Source organism: Cottoperca gobio, chromosome 16 (genome assembly GCF_900634415.1).
Source record: "Cottoperca gobio chromosome 16, fCotGob3.1, whole genome shotgun sequence".
Taxonomy (NCBI): domain Eukaryota; kingdom Metazoa; phylum Chordata; class Actinopteri; order Perciformes; family Bovichtidae; genus Cottoperca; species Cottoperca gobio.
In genome coordinates this window covers 25,477,159-25,492,901 of record NC_041370.1, presented here as the reverse complement: position 1 = coordinate 25,492,901, position 15,743 = coordinate 25,477,159, and the positions used below count along the sequence as shown (strand labels likewise).

General features: G+C 40.2%; 1 protein-coding gene across 5 annotated transcripts in view; it reads right to left on the bottom strand.

Annotated features, from left to right (window-relative positions):
- Positions 1-15,743, bottom strand: part of tsnare1 (T-SNARE Domain Containing 1) — a 183,013-nt gene that overhangs the window by 60,496 nt on the left and 106,774 nt on the right. For 4 of the 5 annotated variants that reach the window (XM_029451829.1, XM_029451830.1, XM_029451828.1 and 1 more), the window contains exon 10: positions 13,126-13,208. In XM_029451829.1, the coding sequence (XP_029307689.1) occupies positions 13,126-13,208 (83 nt within the window). Of the gene's footprint in view, positions 1-1,142; positions 1,740-13,125; positions 13,209-15,743 lie in introns of those variants that run through there. The other variant, XM_029451831.1, reaches the window with a different exon arrangement.

Genomic DNA, 15,743 nt, shown 5'->3' with positions numbered 1-15,743 from the left:
TATATTAGAGGGTAATTTGCCCAGATATAAACACAGGTGTGCCTTAAGATCCCGGCTTGGTCTTTGGTGTACCTTTGCACAGACAATTTTAAAGACCACTGGTCTAATGAAATGATTATATGTTAATGATAAACGTCAACACAATAATATTATCTTACCGGTTCTGCTCATGAGTGTGGCCTGGTCATCCCACAGCTTGCTCTTCCTGTCCGCCATCCTGTAGTTGCTCCTCTTGAAGTCCCAGATGATGGGATTCTCCATGAGGAAGTCTAGCATCATCTCCTCATGGGCACCAGACAAAGAGAAATCTAACTTCTTGGCCCTCTTCCTCTTTGTCGCCTCCTGGGGCTGCACAGAGGAGTTGGAGGCGACAGAAGACTCACGGGAAGGAGATGGAGGAGTCACAGATCGATGAGGAGATGGAGACTCTTGGCGGCCTCTGGAAGAGGATGTTGATGGTGATGCAGAGAACGGTGGAGATGGTGCTTGGTCCTCTTGCCCTTTCCTCTACCTCAGCCCCTGGGTGCTTTCTCGACAACCTCTCCCGTTTTCTTGGTCCTCTTGGGCCGCATTTGGACTGCTTGCTTAACGGCTTGGGTAATAATGTTTCTGTGACGAGATCGGCGCCGTATTTATAGACATGGGTCACGTGATCGTTTGAAGGCCGCAGACGAAACGCCGAACACGAAACGCCGAACACGCCAGACATATGGCCCTTTCATACGTCTAAATAAGTTGCAGATATGACAGACACAGGTTATGCATAGGTTACGAATAGGTTATCCATCAGTTATCAATAAGTTGGCTGTAGAGTTCACCGTCACGTATATCAATTTACGACTGCTATACCTCGAACGTATTTGTTTACGGCTTCAGTGTTCAACACTGTACCCCAGCGTAACATGGCGTGTTCTTAACAAATCACTACTTATGTCCAACTTACCACTAATTTATATCAACGTACACCAGCGTAGTGCCAATATTTCGTATACGTCGGCATATGTTTCCGCCATACGGATATGTGTGACAGTGCCTTTACAAGTTGTACATTGTACTAAAAATTCCAATTTAAACTTAATGGATGCGGATATGAGTCATATTATATACTAATTCTTATAAAAGCAACAGCAAGTATTAATTCCTTTTTTGGTCTAGATTTTTTATTTGTTTTCATGTTAATGAAATGTGTAAGCAAGATGGCAGATGTTACAGGAATGAAGCATACAATTAAAAAAACAACTTCATTACAGAATATGTAAAACCACACAATGTTATAGTCACTTGCATGAAAGTTATTTTCATTTTTAGTTCTTATTGCTGTTTAACACTATTTTCTGTTTCATTTTTTAATATAGCCTGTGGTCAAATTTAGATTTCAAATGCTTCAAACATTTCCTCTTCACATGAGCTTTATTCATCCATGTCAATTACTTGCCATGTCTGAAAAAAAAGGAAAAAAAGTGTTGAAAAAATATTAAAGTAAATAGAGTGAAGAGTAGGGGTTTGGGAATATTTATATTTCCTTGTCTCCTCAGGCGATGACGCTATGTTGGAGTACAGAATCTATGTTGTTTTGAAATGCTTTTTCTCCCGTTTTTTTTCCATCCTGTTTTCTGCTACAAAGGCAGCAAGAGCAGCAGCGTTAGACCAGAGCCGAGGCTGGAGTCTTTAAATCCTGACGCGCTTCAAAGCACAGAGAGAGCAATTCATCTTCTTATCTGAGACTCAAAACAGGCTTTCTGTGCGGAAGAGAGAGGGAGAGAGGGAGAGGGGGAGAAAAAAAATGCTGTCGAGTAATTTTCCGTTTAAACGTTCCACTCCACAACAATTTGCATAAGCAGCCCTGCGTCTGTGATAAGAAGATTGGTAATTTTCAAAGGCTCTGTGGGGATTGAGAATTAAAAGCCTTTCTCCGCTATCTCCCCTCTTGCAGCTGGCCACCACAGATTTCCCAGCTTCTCTCATGCGTTTCCTCCTAAACTATGCCTTATAAACTTTCTCTGCCATCCTCTCCTTCTCCCTGCTCGCTCTGAGAGTGCTGAGTCGCTCCCTCTTTCTATATACTGTATTCCCTCCCTCTCTCTCTTCCAAACACTCTTTCCCTTTTTCCCCCCTATTTCTCCCACTCGCGCATCCCAGCACTGCTGTTATTTGGAGAGAACAAGACCATAAATAAGGTAAAGGGGGGACAAAAAGGGGCTTAGCATAACAAAGGAAGTGTTGCAGTATTTTTAAAACAGAATTTTCCAGATAGCAGGGCAGGGACTTGCAGACAGAGAGACAGAGGAGGTATGCTCTTATCACCAGTGACTTAATCTGCCAGAGAATGGTGTCCTTAGTGCCAGCACTTCAGGGCCTATAGGTGCTCCAAGCCCTCAGGGAGAAGGCAGTGTCTCCCTCACAGCTTTTTTTATTCACTTTAATGTCAAATGGAAGGAGAGTAGTTACCATTTAGGAATTGGTATGATAAATCATGGCATTTTTAAGATTGATATCTGTTACTTTAAAAATGAGACTTGAACTTCTATTTGTCCTAATTAGTCATCATTATTATTAATAACATTATTATTATTATTATTATTATTATAATAGTCAGTATCTTAAATCATGATGTTAATGGCACAACACAAAGTTTTACTGAGAACTGTATTGTATCTGAGATGAGAGAGGATTCCATGGAGTCTTCTATCACCACGTTGTACAACCTGCCTCGTACAAATCCATTTTATGAGTGCACTTATTCCTCTGTTTGAACTCCTGCTTTTTCTTGTCTTTTAGCATCAATATTTTAAAACAGGACTAAGCAACTAGTGCTGCCATTGTCGGCAGGCCTGCACAGCACCAATTGTTTTAAATTAGGGATATCTTTGAAGTTCTGGCAAAAATACAGAAGCACCATTCAGTCTTATATTTACAAAAGGCATGCCAAAGAAAACATTAAAATATAGGCATCCTAGTTTAAAAATATAGAATATTTTTCTCTGGTGCAGTGTGAGGTTTTTTTACATAGAAGTACACTTCCGTATGAAGGTCAGGCATTTGGTCAAGAGGAAGGGAAAGAGAACATAGGGGGATTGTTCAGCTTTCTATTTTTCAACATTTCTAAAGCCTTTTGAGACTTTTAACATCCAGAAACCATTTTAAAAACATTTCTTCCAGGAAGAATGCAGAACAACTTCATTATACCTGAAGCTGATAGGACCGCCATGGAAACCAACCATCTCTCTCATCTCCAACTCCCTTACATGGAAGATGCACTTGCTGTGTCTCTGGGAGAAGAACTACTTAACTTGTGTGACATGAGAAATATCCTCATAATACTACAATAATGCATGCAATGATAATGACCATAATATTATTTTCCCTTTATCGCATCTGGTCGTGAAAATTGGAAGTCCATCAAATAAATAATATTTACAGCGGAACTGCCTTACTTGTAATCGGCTTATATGCAATTTACATAAAACTCAGAGTCCCAGGCAGTCACCCCGATTATGATATTTAGGAAGAGCAGCAAATACAGAGACTTCACAACCAATCCTGGGAGGAAGCCCTTTGACAGCTATTGTCAACAATGGAACAAAAACTCTCACCAGCATCAGCATATTATTTCTTTTTACAGATTGATTGGCCTTTGTTAAAAATAGCACATCATCCAGTCATGTAGATGCTGCTCCCTGACCTCAGCAACATACAGAAAACTGGGGAACTCAGACTGAACAGTTATGTCAGACCCTGCTGACTCACAAACAAAAGTCAAAACAAGTGAGGAATGTGATTGAAAGTTGGAAGGGACATATCCTAACCTTTCAAAGCAAACAGTATCAAAATAAGTAGTTAAACCCGGTTGCAGTATCAGCATCATGCTAAGAACATGAAACAAATTTGCCTCTGTGGCAAACACGGATGTGTACACTCTGTTGCACTCCTATTCTTCCGTGAGCTGACGCTGTACTTCTACACTGTTGTTAGCATTGTGTAGAAAGATTCTACTCCAGAAATCCTAGAAATATCAAAATCAACAAAGTTATCTACAGTAACAGTGACAAAGTAAACATTCAGGTGTATGACAATAAGAAAGGTTATTGATATAAAGTTGCAAAATAAAGAGTACCAACTCCAACAAACGGGTGGTTTTTTTTGTATACTTGTATTTTTGGGATTATTTTCAAAAGTCCGTATTAGTAATAATAGTATTTTTCATAAAAAGTATTGTACATTGCCAATTATTGTACTTTGCTACTTTCAAGTCACATGAAATAGTGGTGGGAGAAGAGAGACACCAGCTGCTGCAGAGAAGAAGCAGGAGGGCCGAGCTCAGGATAGTTCTATGTCCAGAGTGGTGACACACTAACATACTCAAACATGCATGTTCTAAATGTTCACTGGACGAGTGTCAGTCGGTGTGAGAGGTGCAGTTGCAACTGGGCCGAGTCTAGCTGTTTGTAAAAAGTCCAACAATGCAATATAATAAAGAATCACATCATTATTACATTACAGTTCATTTAGCTGACGCTTTTGTCCAAAGCAACTTACAAATAGGTGCAAACAATCATGAGGATACAACTCTGAACAGCAAGAATCTTGCAAGTATATGATCTTCAAAAAAGCCAAACCAATGTAAGTGCAACATACAGAAACAATAAAATTAAAATTCAGTCATTAGCTTCAAAATAAGCCGACCAATTTAAGTGCTACATACAGAAAATTGGCCACGGTGCAGTCGAAACAGATGGTACCTCTGTTTATAGGTGAAACAAAGGTTGTATCTACCTTAATTATTCAGTGGTTTAATGCACCACCTGGCGATCATGCCAAGTGCCCCAAATCAAAAAACGCACCCTGTTACATGCCAGGCAGGTTGTGTGTTGGTCTTGCTGTGTTTTTTCTCTCCGCCCCCTCTTCTCTCACCTGTCAGCTAATTAGGTGGGGATTACCTGATTGGCTGGCCTATCAGGAGGTAGGGCCCTCAATAAAGGAGGCCAAGTCTCTCTTCAGCCGGTGTCGTAGTCTACTGCTGACGTCCTTGACCAAGCAAATGCGTGCGTGCGTGCGTGCGTGCGTGCGTGCGTGCGTGCGTGCATTTCACACCACTTGTTATTAGATCAGTTCGGGAGGGCTTTGGTTTGCAAGGACAGTAGTAGCCAGGCCTTGTTTTGTTATATTTATTTTGCTCAACCATTTGGTCCCTTCCTCACCCCTACTTTTGAGAGTTAATTGGAACCAGTTTATTTATGCAATAAACAATTATACACATTCACTCTTACTCTGACTCGCTCAATCATTGGTTGTTGTGTTATTGTCCCCCTCTTCCCCTAACTACACCTTGGGGACGTATGCACAATGTTGCATGACCTATAGGTGTATACTGGGTCTGGTGAAATGCTTATGGTGGATCCTCCAGCGATGACCTCTGCTTCCACTTGTGGAAATTCTACCGTTAGTGAAGTGTGTGGGGCCGTTCTCCTGTTTCTGACATTAATCACCATCACATTGTGACTGCTGAGCGTCATCAGGTTTGAAGTGTTTGAAAACTTTGATGGGCACAGTTGGACCAAGAGGCTATGTGGACTGGTTATGCAACTCACTCACACTCTCCAGAGGAAAATATCAACGTTGCTAGGCACCGTAGCATTAAGTCTGCGCGATACACGTTGTGCAAAAACTGTGCGGCTCCCTTTTAGCTGTAATGTTTGTTTGTGGCTGCAGCCGCTGTGGAGTTTATATTGCAGAGGACGGCAGGATACATGTGTGCCCTCTATTGACTGTCCCCCATTGAAGGCGCTCAAAGGTTCAGGGGATTGTGTTTTGGACTGTTACTAGTTTAGGTGTGTTTTGTTACTGTTTGGGTGTACTTTATGGTGTAGGTTTTAGAGTGTGGTTAGTTAAGTGTTCATTTATTTACCATGACCAAAACCTGTGTGGAGATTAATGGACTTCAGCTATGTGTTGGGTTTTGCAATGGTTAATAAAAGGATTAGAAAGCTAGGATGTCTGGGAGCGGATCCTTAAGTAGTCTGCCACATACTGTAGATCAGGGGTCAGGAACCTTTTTGGCTGGGAGAGCTATAAAAGCCAAATATTTTTTTATGCATTTCCTTGAGAGCCATATATTTAATAGATTTGAATGCAACTTTATGCGTGCATTTTTTAAGAATAACACTTCTCCGAGTACTAATAGCGGTATCAGTGTTTCATTGAACACGTGCTCTTTTATTAAATAAACTAAACGCTTACGTTATTTATCTAATTTATGTGCAGGTTTCAGTGTTTACTGCACGGGTGTCAAACTCAAGGCATTTATATCCGGGCCGCGAGAAAATATCATATGTCTGTCATAACTGGCCCGCCGGTTTTGGTAAATCAATGCATGGCACAACCACGGGAAAAGACATTTGAGGAAGTATCTAAATGTGTGAATGAAATGAAAGTTTTTGGAAAGCAAAGGGAAAGACACTACAGATCTCTGGGACGATGTGAGCTGGACTGTTTGTGCGACATAACGAAGCATCTCACTGTTAAACCTGCAGCTTCAGGGCCGTGTGATCACAGACATGTGTGATGCAGTAAGTGCGTTCCAAGCCGAGCTGCCTGTGGGAGACTCTGATGCAGAAGGAAACTTTGGTCACTACGTGTTTCCAAACACTGACAAACATCTCCACCGCTGTGTTCCCGACAGCATTCTGCTGATCAACTGAGCGCATTTGCAGACTTTGCAGCCCAGATATTTAAATTGAACTGCTCAGCAATCCGTTTGCAGTTGACTTAAATATGTTCCATATCTTTTTGCACTTTATCCAATATGTGTATCCTGTTCAATAAATGTGGACCGTGTTTGGCCCTCGACGTAGTCCCAGTTTTTAATGTTGGCCCCCGGTCTACTGCTTGCCTTGTGCAGTTTCTCCTCTGCTCGGTTTTGCGATGGGCGGGGCTCCGCCCCCTACGCACACGCATGTGAACACACCTTCACCTACAGCCAGAGACAAAGCGGAGGAAAGGAGAGGGGAGAACTAAAAACAAATCCGCTGCTAAATGTTTTACTTTAAAATGACACAATATAATTATTTATTACCTGTTAAATGTCAGCTCAAAATTGTCTGCGAGCCATATTGCGTTATCGAAAGAGCCATAGGTTCCCGACCCCTGCTGTAGATGGAGGATATAGAAAAGAAGGGATGGAAATAGATATCCTAGAGATCCAGCAAGCCATAGGAAGAGCTATCTAAGACTTTGAGCAAGCCATTGAGCAGACCCGCGGCAGTCTGGATGATCTGGCATGGCATAAGATCCAGCCTGTTGGAGATGGACGTCTTTCAGCCCGCTGTGACTGCTTCATGGCATTGCGGTCCCAACACTCCCTAGATGCTGGGAGTGTCACTACATGGGAATGCCTGCTATCCATTGCCACTTAGCGACCGGGAGGACCGCTGCCGAAGACACCTTGCTGCGTTTGCACTCAGCCAATCATTGCACCTGCTGCAAATGTGCCCAACCACCTGGCCACACACTGAAACCCCAAACAAGCTGCCCGAGTACAATGGGATCATGCTGCTAAAGCCGTTCCTCTCCTAAATCAGAATAGGGACATACTGTATATCCTTATAATCTATATAAAAGTTATGAGATTAAAGTCACAAATATACGAGAAAAAAAACCCCTCATCGCTTCAATTTGCATTTGGTTATAGCTTTTGTACATCAGGAACTACAATACAATGGACATATCCTACATATTTGTTCATTTGTATACACTTAAAGAACTGGTGGTCCACCGGGACCTCAGTGCCACCGTCGCCTATGCACAGAGCTTCAGAAAGCACCGGAAATAATACACCTATGAAATATTACATCACAGACAGATAACTTGAATTCGACGAGTAATTTTGCTCTTGATATACACTCATGGCCCCCAGAGCATGAATGCCAATCTTTTTGGTGTCTTCCTTGCCTGCAGACTCAGGGCTTGTCTACATTACGTTCATGATCCCTGCGCGTTTTGATAGTTTTTTTTTTGATTAAATCCAAAGTGGCAGAGACAAGAAAAGGACTCGCAGCATCGCCTCATCCTCACCATCTGCAGGAGGCTGTTCCACCGGGTGGAGAGTGTGCGAGAGAGACGGGAGACTGACAGATCTTCTGTTAGCAGTCAGCAGACAGCTCTGATTCAGCCGACTCCCTGCCGGATCGTTAAACTTTCTGTTACTACCGTTACACAGGTTAGACCCAAAACTCCATCAGTTCTGGGATATTTGCCGGCCAAATCCAAGCCCCTCTGGGAGCATGCAGCCACTTTCTCCTCCGCTTCCATGTTGGTGCGGAGGAGGAAACAAAAACACGTTCACTTGTCTTTGCCGCCCGGACCCAAACCAACATACAAACTATCAATTACACACACACACACACACATCAGTCTGAACCATACCCGTCAACCCTCCCGTTTTCCCCAGGATTATCCCGTATTTTTACTTCTATCCCGTTTAAATATATTCCCGTAATTATCACGTATTTTTAACCTTTCAAATTTTTTTAAATTTAATTAAAAAAGTGTAAAGTGGCCTTCGGTAAAGCAGGTGGCAGTATTATGTTTAACTTTAGCTGAAAAACATTATCCGCCAGTAAACACACAGAAGAAGAAAACAGGAACAATAACACAGAAGAAGAAGACGAAAACATATGGATGAGTGTCACAGTGAACGGGAGATGGATGGAGACACAGTTGTACCTGCCAAACAACTGAAAATTCGTGCTTTTTGTAAAGTGTGCCATTCAGAGGTTAGCATTGCACACGGCGGAATAAGCGATGTTCGCCAGCAAGAAAAATCGTCCAAGCACGAGGCACAAAAACATACACTGTCAATGACTTCATGTGTGACAAGAACTGTGTCAGAGGCAAACCAAGTGAACAAAGCTGAGGGAATGATGTCAATGCTTTGCGCTAAAAATAATGTATCCTTCAGCTTCTGCGCTGATTTCAGTCAGTGTTGCGGACATGTTTCCTGACTCTGCCATTGCAAGGAAGTCCTCGTCGGGGGAAAAGCCACACAACTTAAATAAATTGATGATAATAACTCATGAAATAAAATACATAAATCTTATAAACATGTCTGCACAACTAATACATACTTTAAATAAACATGTATTTCCTGAATGTATATACCCGTCCCTTATGTGTTTACGTTTACATTGGTGGCTGAGAGCTGTTAAAATATGGGCGGAGTCCGGCAAATTCTTTTCCCTTATTTTGAAATTCCAATGTTGACAGGTATGGTCTGAACCCGTTGTATTCCTTCGCTTTGGGCCCCTCTGTATTTTCTAATTTGTCTTTGTCTGACATTGTATATTCTCTTTTGTCTGTTTATATGTACCTTTAATCACTGGATAACATTTATTATTTTTAAGTTGCATTAAGAGACATTTAAGAAATGTCTTCCCTTTCCTCAGCAACATGCTCAGGCCAGCTGTGACTGATTTGGGTAGAGCCAGACGAGTGTCACTGACATCAACTTGGGTAACTTCAAACATTGTTATTTCCACTCCATATCCTTCAAAGTAGCAGAAAGAGTCTGGAGGGACTGGGGGAAGGGTGAATGAACGGTACGCCAGTTTCCTTGCAATCTGTCAGCGTTAGCCTATCCCCTATGTCTAAGTGCAGTGATCAGTCAGAGCTTTACCACTGTGATTAGGTTATTCTTTTTCATTATCTCATTTGTCAAAAGGGCAACAATTTGTATGTGTCTTTGTGTGGATGGTTCCATCATCTCTCTACCCCTTCATTTACAAGCCATGTTCTTTTTCCGTTTTCTCTTCCTTCCCCTTTCTCTTTCTGTGCTCCTTCACGATCACAATAGCCAGTGCTCTATATTATCCTCAATTAAGCCGGAGGAAAACTGTGTTACATTGATTTTTTTGAGACTCAGGAGGATGTTGTTGCTCACTAGGAGATAAATTTCAGCTATGAAGATGGATGGACTTTTGAGTTCTAACAACATCAGCATGGAACCTCCCCAAATCAAAACAACAATGACTTATTTCGTAGTTTTTTTCTACATGTGAAATGGCTACAGCTTTTGTTCACTGAATGGCTAGAACATCTGTGTTTTATTGGTAATTATAAACCATCTTGTGCAGCAATCAACAATCAGTTTGTGGTCCACTGAACACAGATGAGGTGATAAAACATCATTGTAACAAGAGAAACTTGCAGCAGGGAGAATAATCTTCCCACGGATAATGGATTATAGATTCAATTTACTTTCAGTGTAAACTGAGTAGACAAGGCGGGACACGAAAAGAAAATGACATCCGCTCTTAATTGACCATTGGTGGAGATGTGCAGTGGTGCATGTAGACCAGTCTCAAGGATTGTTCAAGACTACAGCAGTGCTTAGACTTGCTGCAAAATGTTCATCACTTTTTTTTTTTTTTTTTTACTGTTGATATGCATCATTGCCACTGAAAAACTGTTCAAATGTGTTTGAACAGTGAGACAACACCTATTACTGTGAAATTAACTCAGCAATTGGGAGCTCTGCAGGATGTGCTGACATGCATCATTCAAACACTTAGATTGTTGCTTTAAAAATTCTAGCGACAATACCAACTATATCAAGCTGAATTTTGTGAGAAAATGTATTTCAGTTGTAAACAGGTTAAAGTGTCTTAATGTTATTTTTTGCCCATGGAGTTGTGTATGACCAAAACCTGAAATACCTTTATTTAGGGTTTAAAGTTCAATTGAAGTGTGAGCACTTTAAGAAGTGAAGTGTCACTTTGGTATGTAAGCATTGACTGCAACAGAAATGGCAATTGACATTTTTGAACTCAAAGTATTTGAACCGACTGCTGAAAAATCCAATTCAGTTAGTTCAGTAGCCACTACAGGCATTGAAAGCAGTTGAAATTTCAGTTGAAAAGTATTAAATAAGAACATTTTAAATGTCAGTGTGTCAATGTGAAATATCAGTTGAAGAGTAACAGATGTTTCAGTCGAAGTACAGCACTGAAAGCAGTTTCAGTGAAACGGAAAGCAGTTAAACAACGGCCGTTAAACAATGAAAGCTATCAAATATGTAAGTTGAAATGTAACCACCAATTGAAGTGCAAGTGATGGAGAAAGTTCAAGTATCAATTGCTAGACAGTTTAAATGTGTGTCTGAGGTGTCAATTAATGTGCAGACACTGAAATCAGGTGAACTACCACTTTAAGTGTAAGCAGTTAAAGTGGTGATAGTAGATTCATAAGTGTCAGTCAGAGAGCACATAATATTTTAGTTGAAGTAGTAGCTCCAAATAATCTTCAACTTTTAGCTGAAGAGTGAGAGACGCAGCCAGTTGAAGTTGAACTACAGTACAGCAATGAAAACAGCGACGTGTTAGTTGAAGAGTAAGTACTGAATGCCATGGAAGAGTCAGTTAAAGAGTAAGAGATTCAAGCTGTTGAATTGTAAGTTGATGTGTAACTGATAAAAGCAGTCCAAATGCATGATGCATGTGGAAACTCTGGAGACGATTCAAATGTTTGCATTGTAAGTAGGAGTGTCCATTGCTATGAAAGCAGTGGCAGCATGTAAAAGGTCTGTTGAATATACAATATTTCCCTTGCACTGTAGCTTTAATAACTTGTTGGTCAGCAGCTTGGTCCCAGTTTGAACACTTAATCTTAATGGACAGTAGCCACGCACACAGATATATTTCTCTGATGTTGTTCTAAACATCTACTGTACATGTAATGTCACAGGTATGAAGTTGTTGTTATACAGGTAAACATTTTATTTTTACAGTGTTCCGCAGAGAAAAGAGTGATCAGGTTTGATGTCAACATGGGGCTGTGCAGAATCCGGACTTGCCACTCTACAGGTTCAGCATGTTGTTTGTCTGTCTGCCTGCCTTTTTGCCTGTCTTTCTGTCTTCTCCTTTGTTGTTTTTTCCCCCCTTTCAGCTGCTCTACCTCTCCAAAGACAGCGGCTCTCTGGATTGGCAGAGAGCTAAATTGCTCAGTGTGAGCTTGGTCACGGCTCAGCTCTCCTTGAGATAATGAAATGACAATTAATGGGAAAGCTGTTGCCATTCACCAATTTGTTCGTTCACTAGTAGAGCAGCAGCATGGGGAGACCGAGAGAAACTACTGCAGTCATGACAGACTCTGGAAACTGCCGGGCAGTCGATCATATTGAATCCATGCTGATATGATGTTAGAAATCTATGCAGACACATTTAAGTTAGATATAACTGTATTTAAATATTATTTTGGTATCAAATTAAAATAGTCACCAGAACTGTGTAAATAGAACGTACTACCTTTTACTGACACTTTAATAGACAGATATTACTGTTGTCCAAAATCACAACAATATATTTTCCATGGCTGTCAAAAAGTTTTGCAGGTAGTGAGTTCAGACGCACCTTTGAAGCTCCGTCAGCCACGTAAGAAATGGTAGATCCTTTATTAACCCAGTGCCACTTAAGTCGATATATTATTTACCATAGCCAGGGGCCTACACAGCACAGAGCCACTCTGAGCTCTGGCCTACTGAGATAGTCCCTGACAGAATGGCAGAAGACACATATTTCTCTGAAAAGACAGAGCGAAACCAGACCCAGCGGCATCTCTTCAAATTTTACTCCAGTATATGCTGTGAATTTTAAATTCTAGCCACACCAAAAACCACATAGAAAAAATAAAATGTTCTTCTTAATTTCTGGCTGCATTTGTTGCCCATTAATGCATTTTTCTTTTTTAGTCAATACACTTGTAGGATAACATTGCACATTTATATAACTATTATCTCAGTAGAAGACTTGATCATAGAAATGGAATTACATATGTGGTTTTGTGTTTTTATAAGACCCCAGGCAAGGTTTTTGTCTTTACATACAATTAATTCAACTGAAGGCAAAAGCTAGTAACGTATGACATGAAATTACATCATCTCTGTTATTATGCTAGTGGGGGATGTGATAAAGCCGTGTAATCTAGTTAGCAAAGTCCCTGTTTGCATGGCTGATCAAGCTAAGCTTCTTGTGACTGCATTACAATGCAAAAACTCAGTCAAGTACACAAAATTATAACAGATCAAAGTGCATACACAGCATGGAGCACACTGCAGTATGGGGTGGTTTTCTGTACCTGGTATTGGTTGGCCTTTGCAAGCTCCTGATTGGCTGATTCCACATTGGATGATGAAGTCTGGATGTAATCTTCAATGCTGTCTGAGAAAACAAAGAGTAGATTGATTGTTAATGGGTAAGTTTTCATTCCAACAATTTACAACAATGCGATTTACAATTGAATTTAATTGTTGTAGCTAAGGTTAGAATACAAATTTGGTTTACTTTACTTACATAAGTTACAAAATGACATTATTTTATTTTGGTACTTCAGTAATTGGGACATTATTGCAGGTGTATATAAAAAAGGCAAAATCAAAGCAGCAGAGGCCAAGATATCCTGACCTTTAGTATTTTAAGGCTCCAAAAACCTACAATTCCCATTTTGTCTTTGATTGGACACCTCCTGCCAAAAACCCACCCACATCTTTCTAACTTAATGCCCTGGGGTTGTAACACAGATTGTATGTTATAGCCTCCAACCCCAAGCCAAATACCTACCGTTACCATTACTTGACAAAGTATCCGCCCAGCACTTCTGGGCAATGCCTCTGGCTATTGCGTGGGTTGCCAGATATGGTTGGTGAGGATAGGTAGTATAGGTCTTTGTCTAGACACAATGGTACCAAATGTCCAACCTTACAGGAACTGATTCCAGCTGTTATTTACAAAGAAATTGTTCCAGCACCTAACTCTCCAAATTTTCTTTAACTAGCTTTACTTTAATACTTCTAGAAATCCAGTCGAGAAGCAATTTGAAGAAGGATTATAAAGTACAAGGCATTCCCAATTCTTACACAAATAGATGACATGCATCCCCATTTTTCATCAAATAATGAATGATGGCAAATATAGGTAAAGAAGAATACAATATACTCTTGTCATTGCACACAAGAATATATAGATCACTAAATGTGCTGTTCTCAAATCTTTCTGTGTCCCAACTTTATGAATCATCTTAAATTTGGAAGGATTGACTTTTGTCATCACGTGACAGCCCACCAACCCTCGGTGTTGCCAAGGACTACTGGTCTAATAATTAAAACTGTTAAAACAGCATGCCCTCCTGTCAATACACAGAAGTTAATGGGATGAGACAGTCTATGTTTAATTAACTGGATGGTGCAAAATATTTGTTATCACCACATAATTACCCACATACATTTACAACTGGCCAATATCAGTGAGAGTGCTATTGATTGTTTTGGTGTTGTGAGAGTGGAAAGGCTACAGCCAGTTCAGAGATGTGGGTAAAGACTCAGTGCTTCATGTTTTGATGGCCTCTGATAATTACTGCACCACTTGAGTGTGTAGTGAATTGCTTTTTGAATTTCAAAAGAGCAGGAGGTTAGGTGAATTAATTGAGCTGATTGACTAAATGCACTTACTCCTTTGGTGAGTTGAGGAAAGCAAAGGAGTACATGTTGAGACTAGTAGTGGAAGATATCTCAAATACCCTATTGACATATCATGTGGATATGCATGCTCCCCAGAAGATGATTCCATGATAATGATGGTGATGAATATATTGATGATCAGGAAAAATTCCCATTTTCAAACAGAAATATCTAAATCTAATTCATAGATTTTCTATGAAATTTACAGAGAATATATTATGAATCCATTAATTCCATGAGCTTTACTCAAGTGACACCTTCAAGCCAAACTTTGAATAAGTGCCAATGATTTTCTCATCCTCATAATTAAATGTATGAGTCTGATTTTGATTCAATCAAGACCTAGGGGGAAACACCCTATGAGATTTTCAGACCAATCTTCAGGACAAATTAATTCAAACATTCCAAATACCGAAATACTGAGAAAAACACATACCTGTAGAATATTATAATATTCAATAGAAACAAACCACCAGCTCGTCTATTCTCAGAATATCTTAATCACCCTGTAAAACTAAACAAATGCACTCTTTTGATGTGTACAAATGAATACATTTTTAACACCACTGTTGTTTAGTATGCCAGAGTTTGTCTGCCTGCTGAACTAACCTTTTTGATTGCGTATTTTGACTCACAGGTTTTAATATGGTGTGTCCTTAGCCAACATGAATAGGCCATAAAAGCACTAATCCTTCCTTCTTGAGCCTATTCATTGTTGTAGTATTACCTGCTGCTCTTGCAACAAACGCCTCCACAACCCAATCACATATTATTCATATCCGCCACTACACCAAGAAAGCCTTCAAAAAAGGCCAAAGGCAATTTCAGTGCATCTCTTTTTAATGGGGAGAGGTCCATTATTGCATGGCTCTGTAATGATCATATTGGACTTCTGCTGAGGGATAATGTTGTGAACTCTGCAGTCCTCTTCTATCTCTCTATTCACCCATTTGGGTGAGAGTACACCGTCTTCTTCTACCTTTCATGTCTAAAATACCACATCAGTAGTCTTTCAAATGCAAATGACAAACAATCTGAAAAACTTATGCTGAACAAGCACAAGATGTAGCAGAACACACAAATAGAATAAATAACCAAGTGTGATGGTAGGAAGCGTTGAATGTATATCGAAAATAACTTAATTTCTGACTTTGTTTTTCATTTATAAATTCAAGCTCCAATTGCAATTAGTAGTTCGCTGAATCTTTGAATCCTTGATTCTGTATGTTAAACAAAAGAA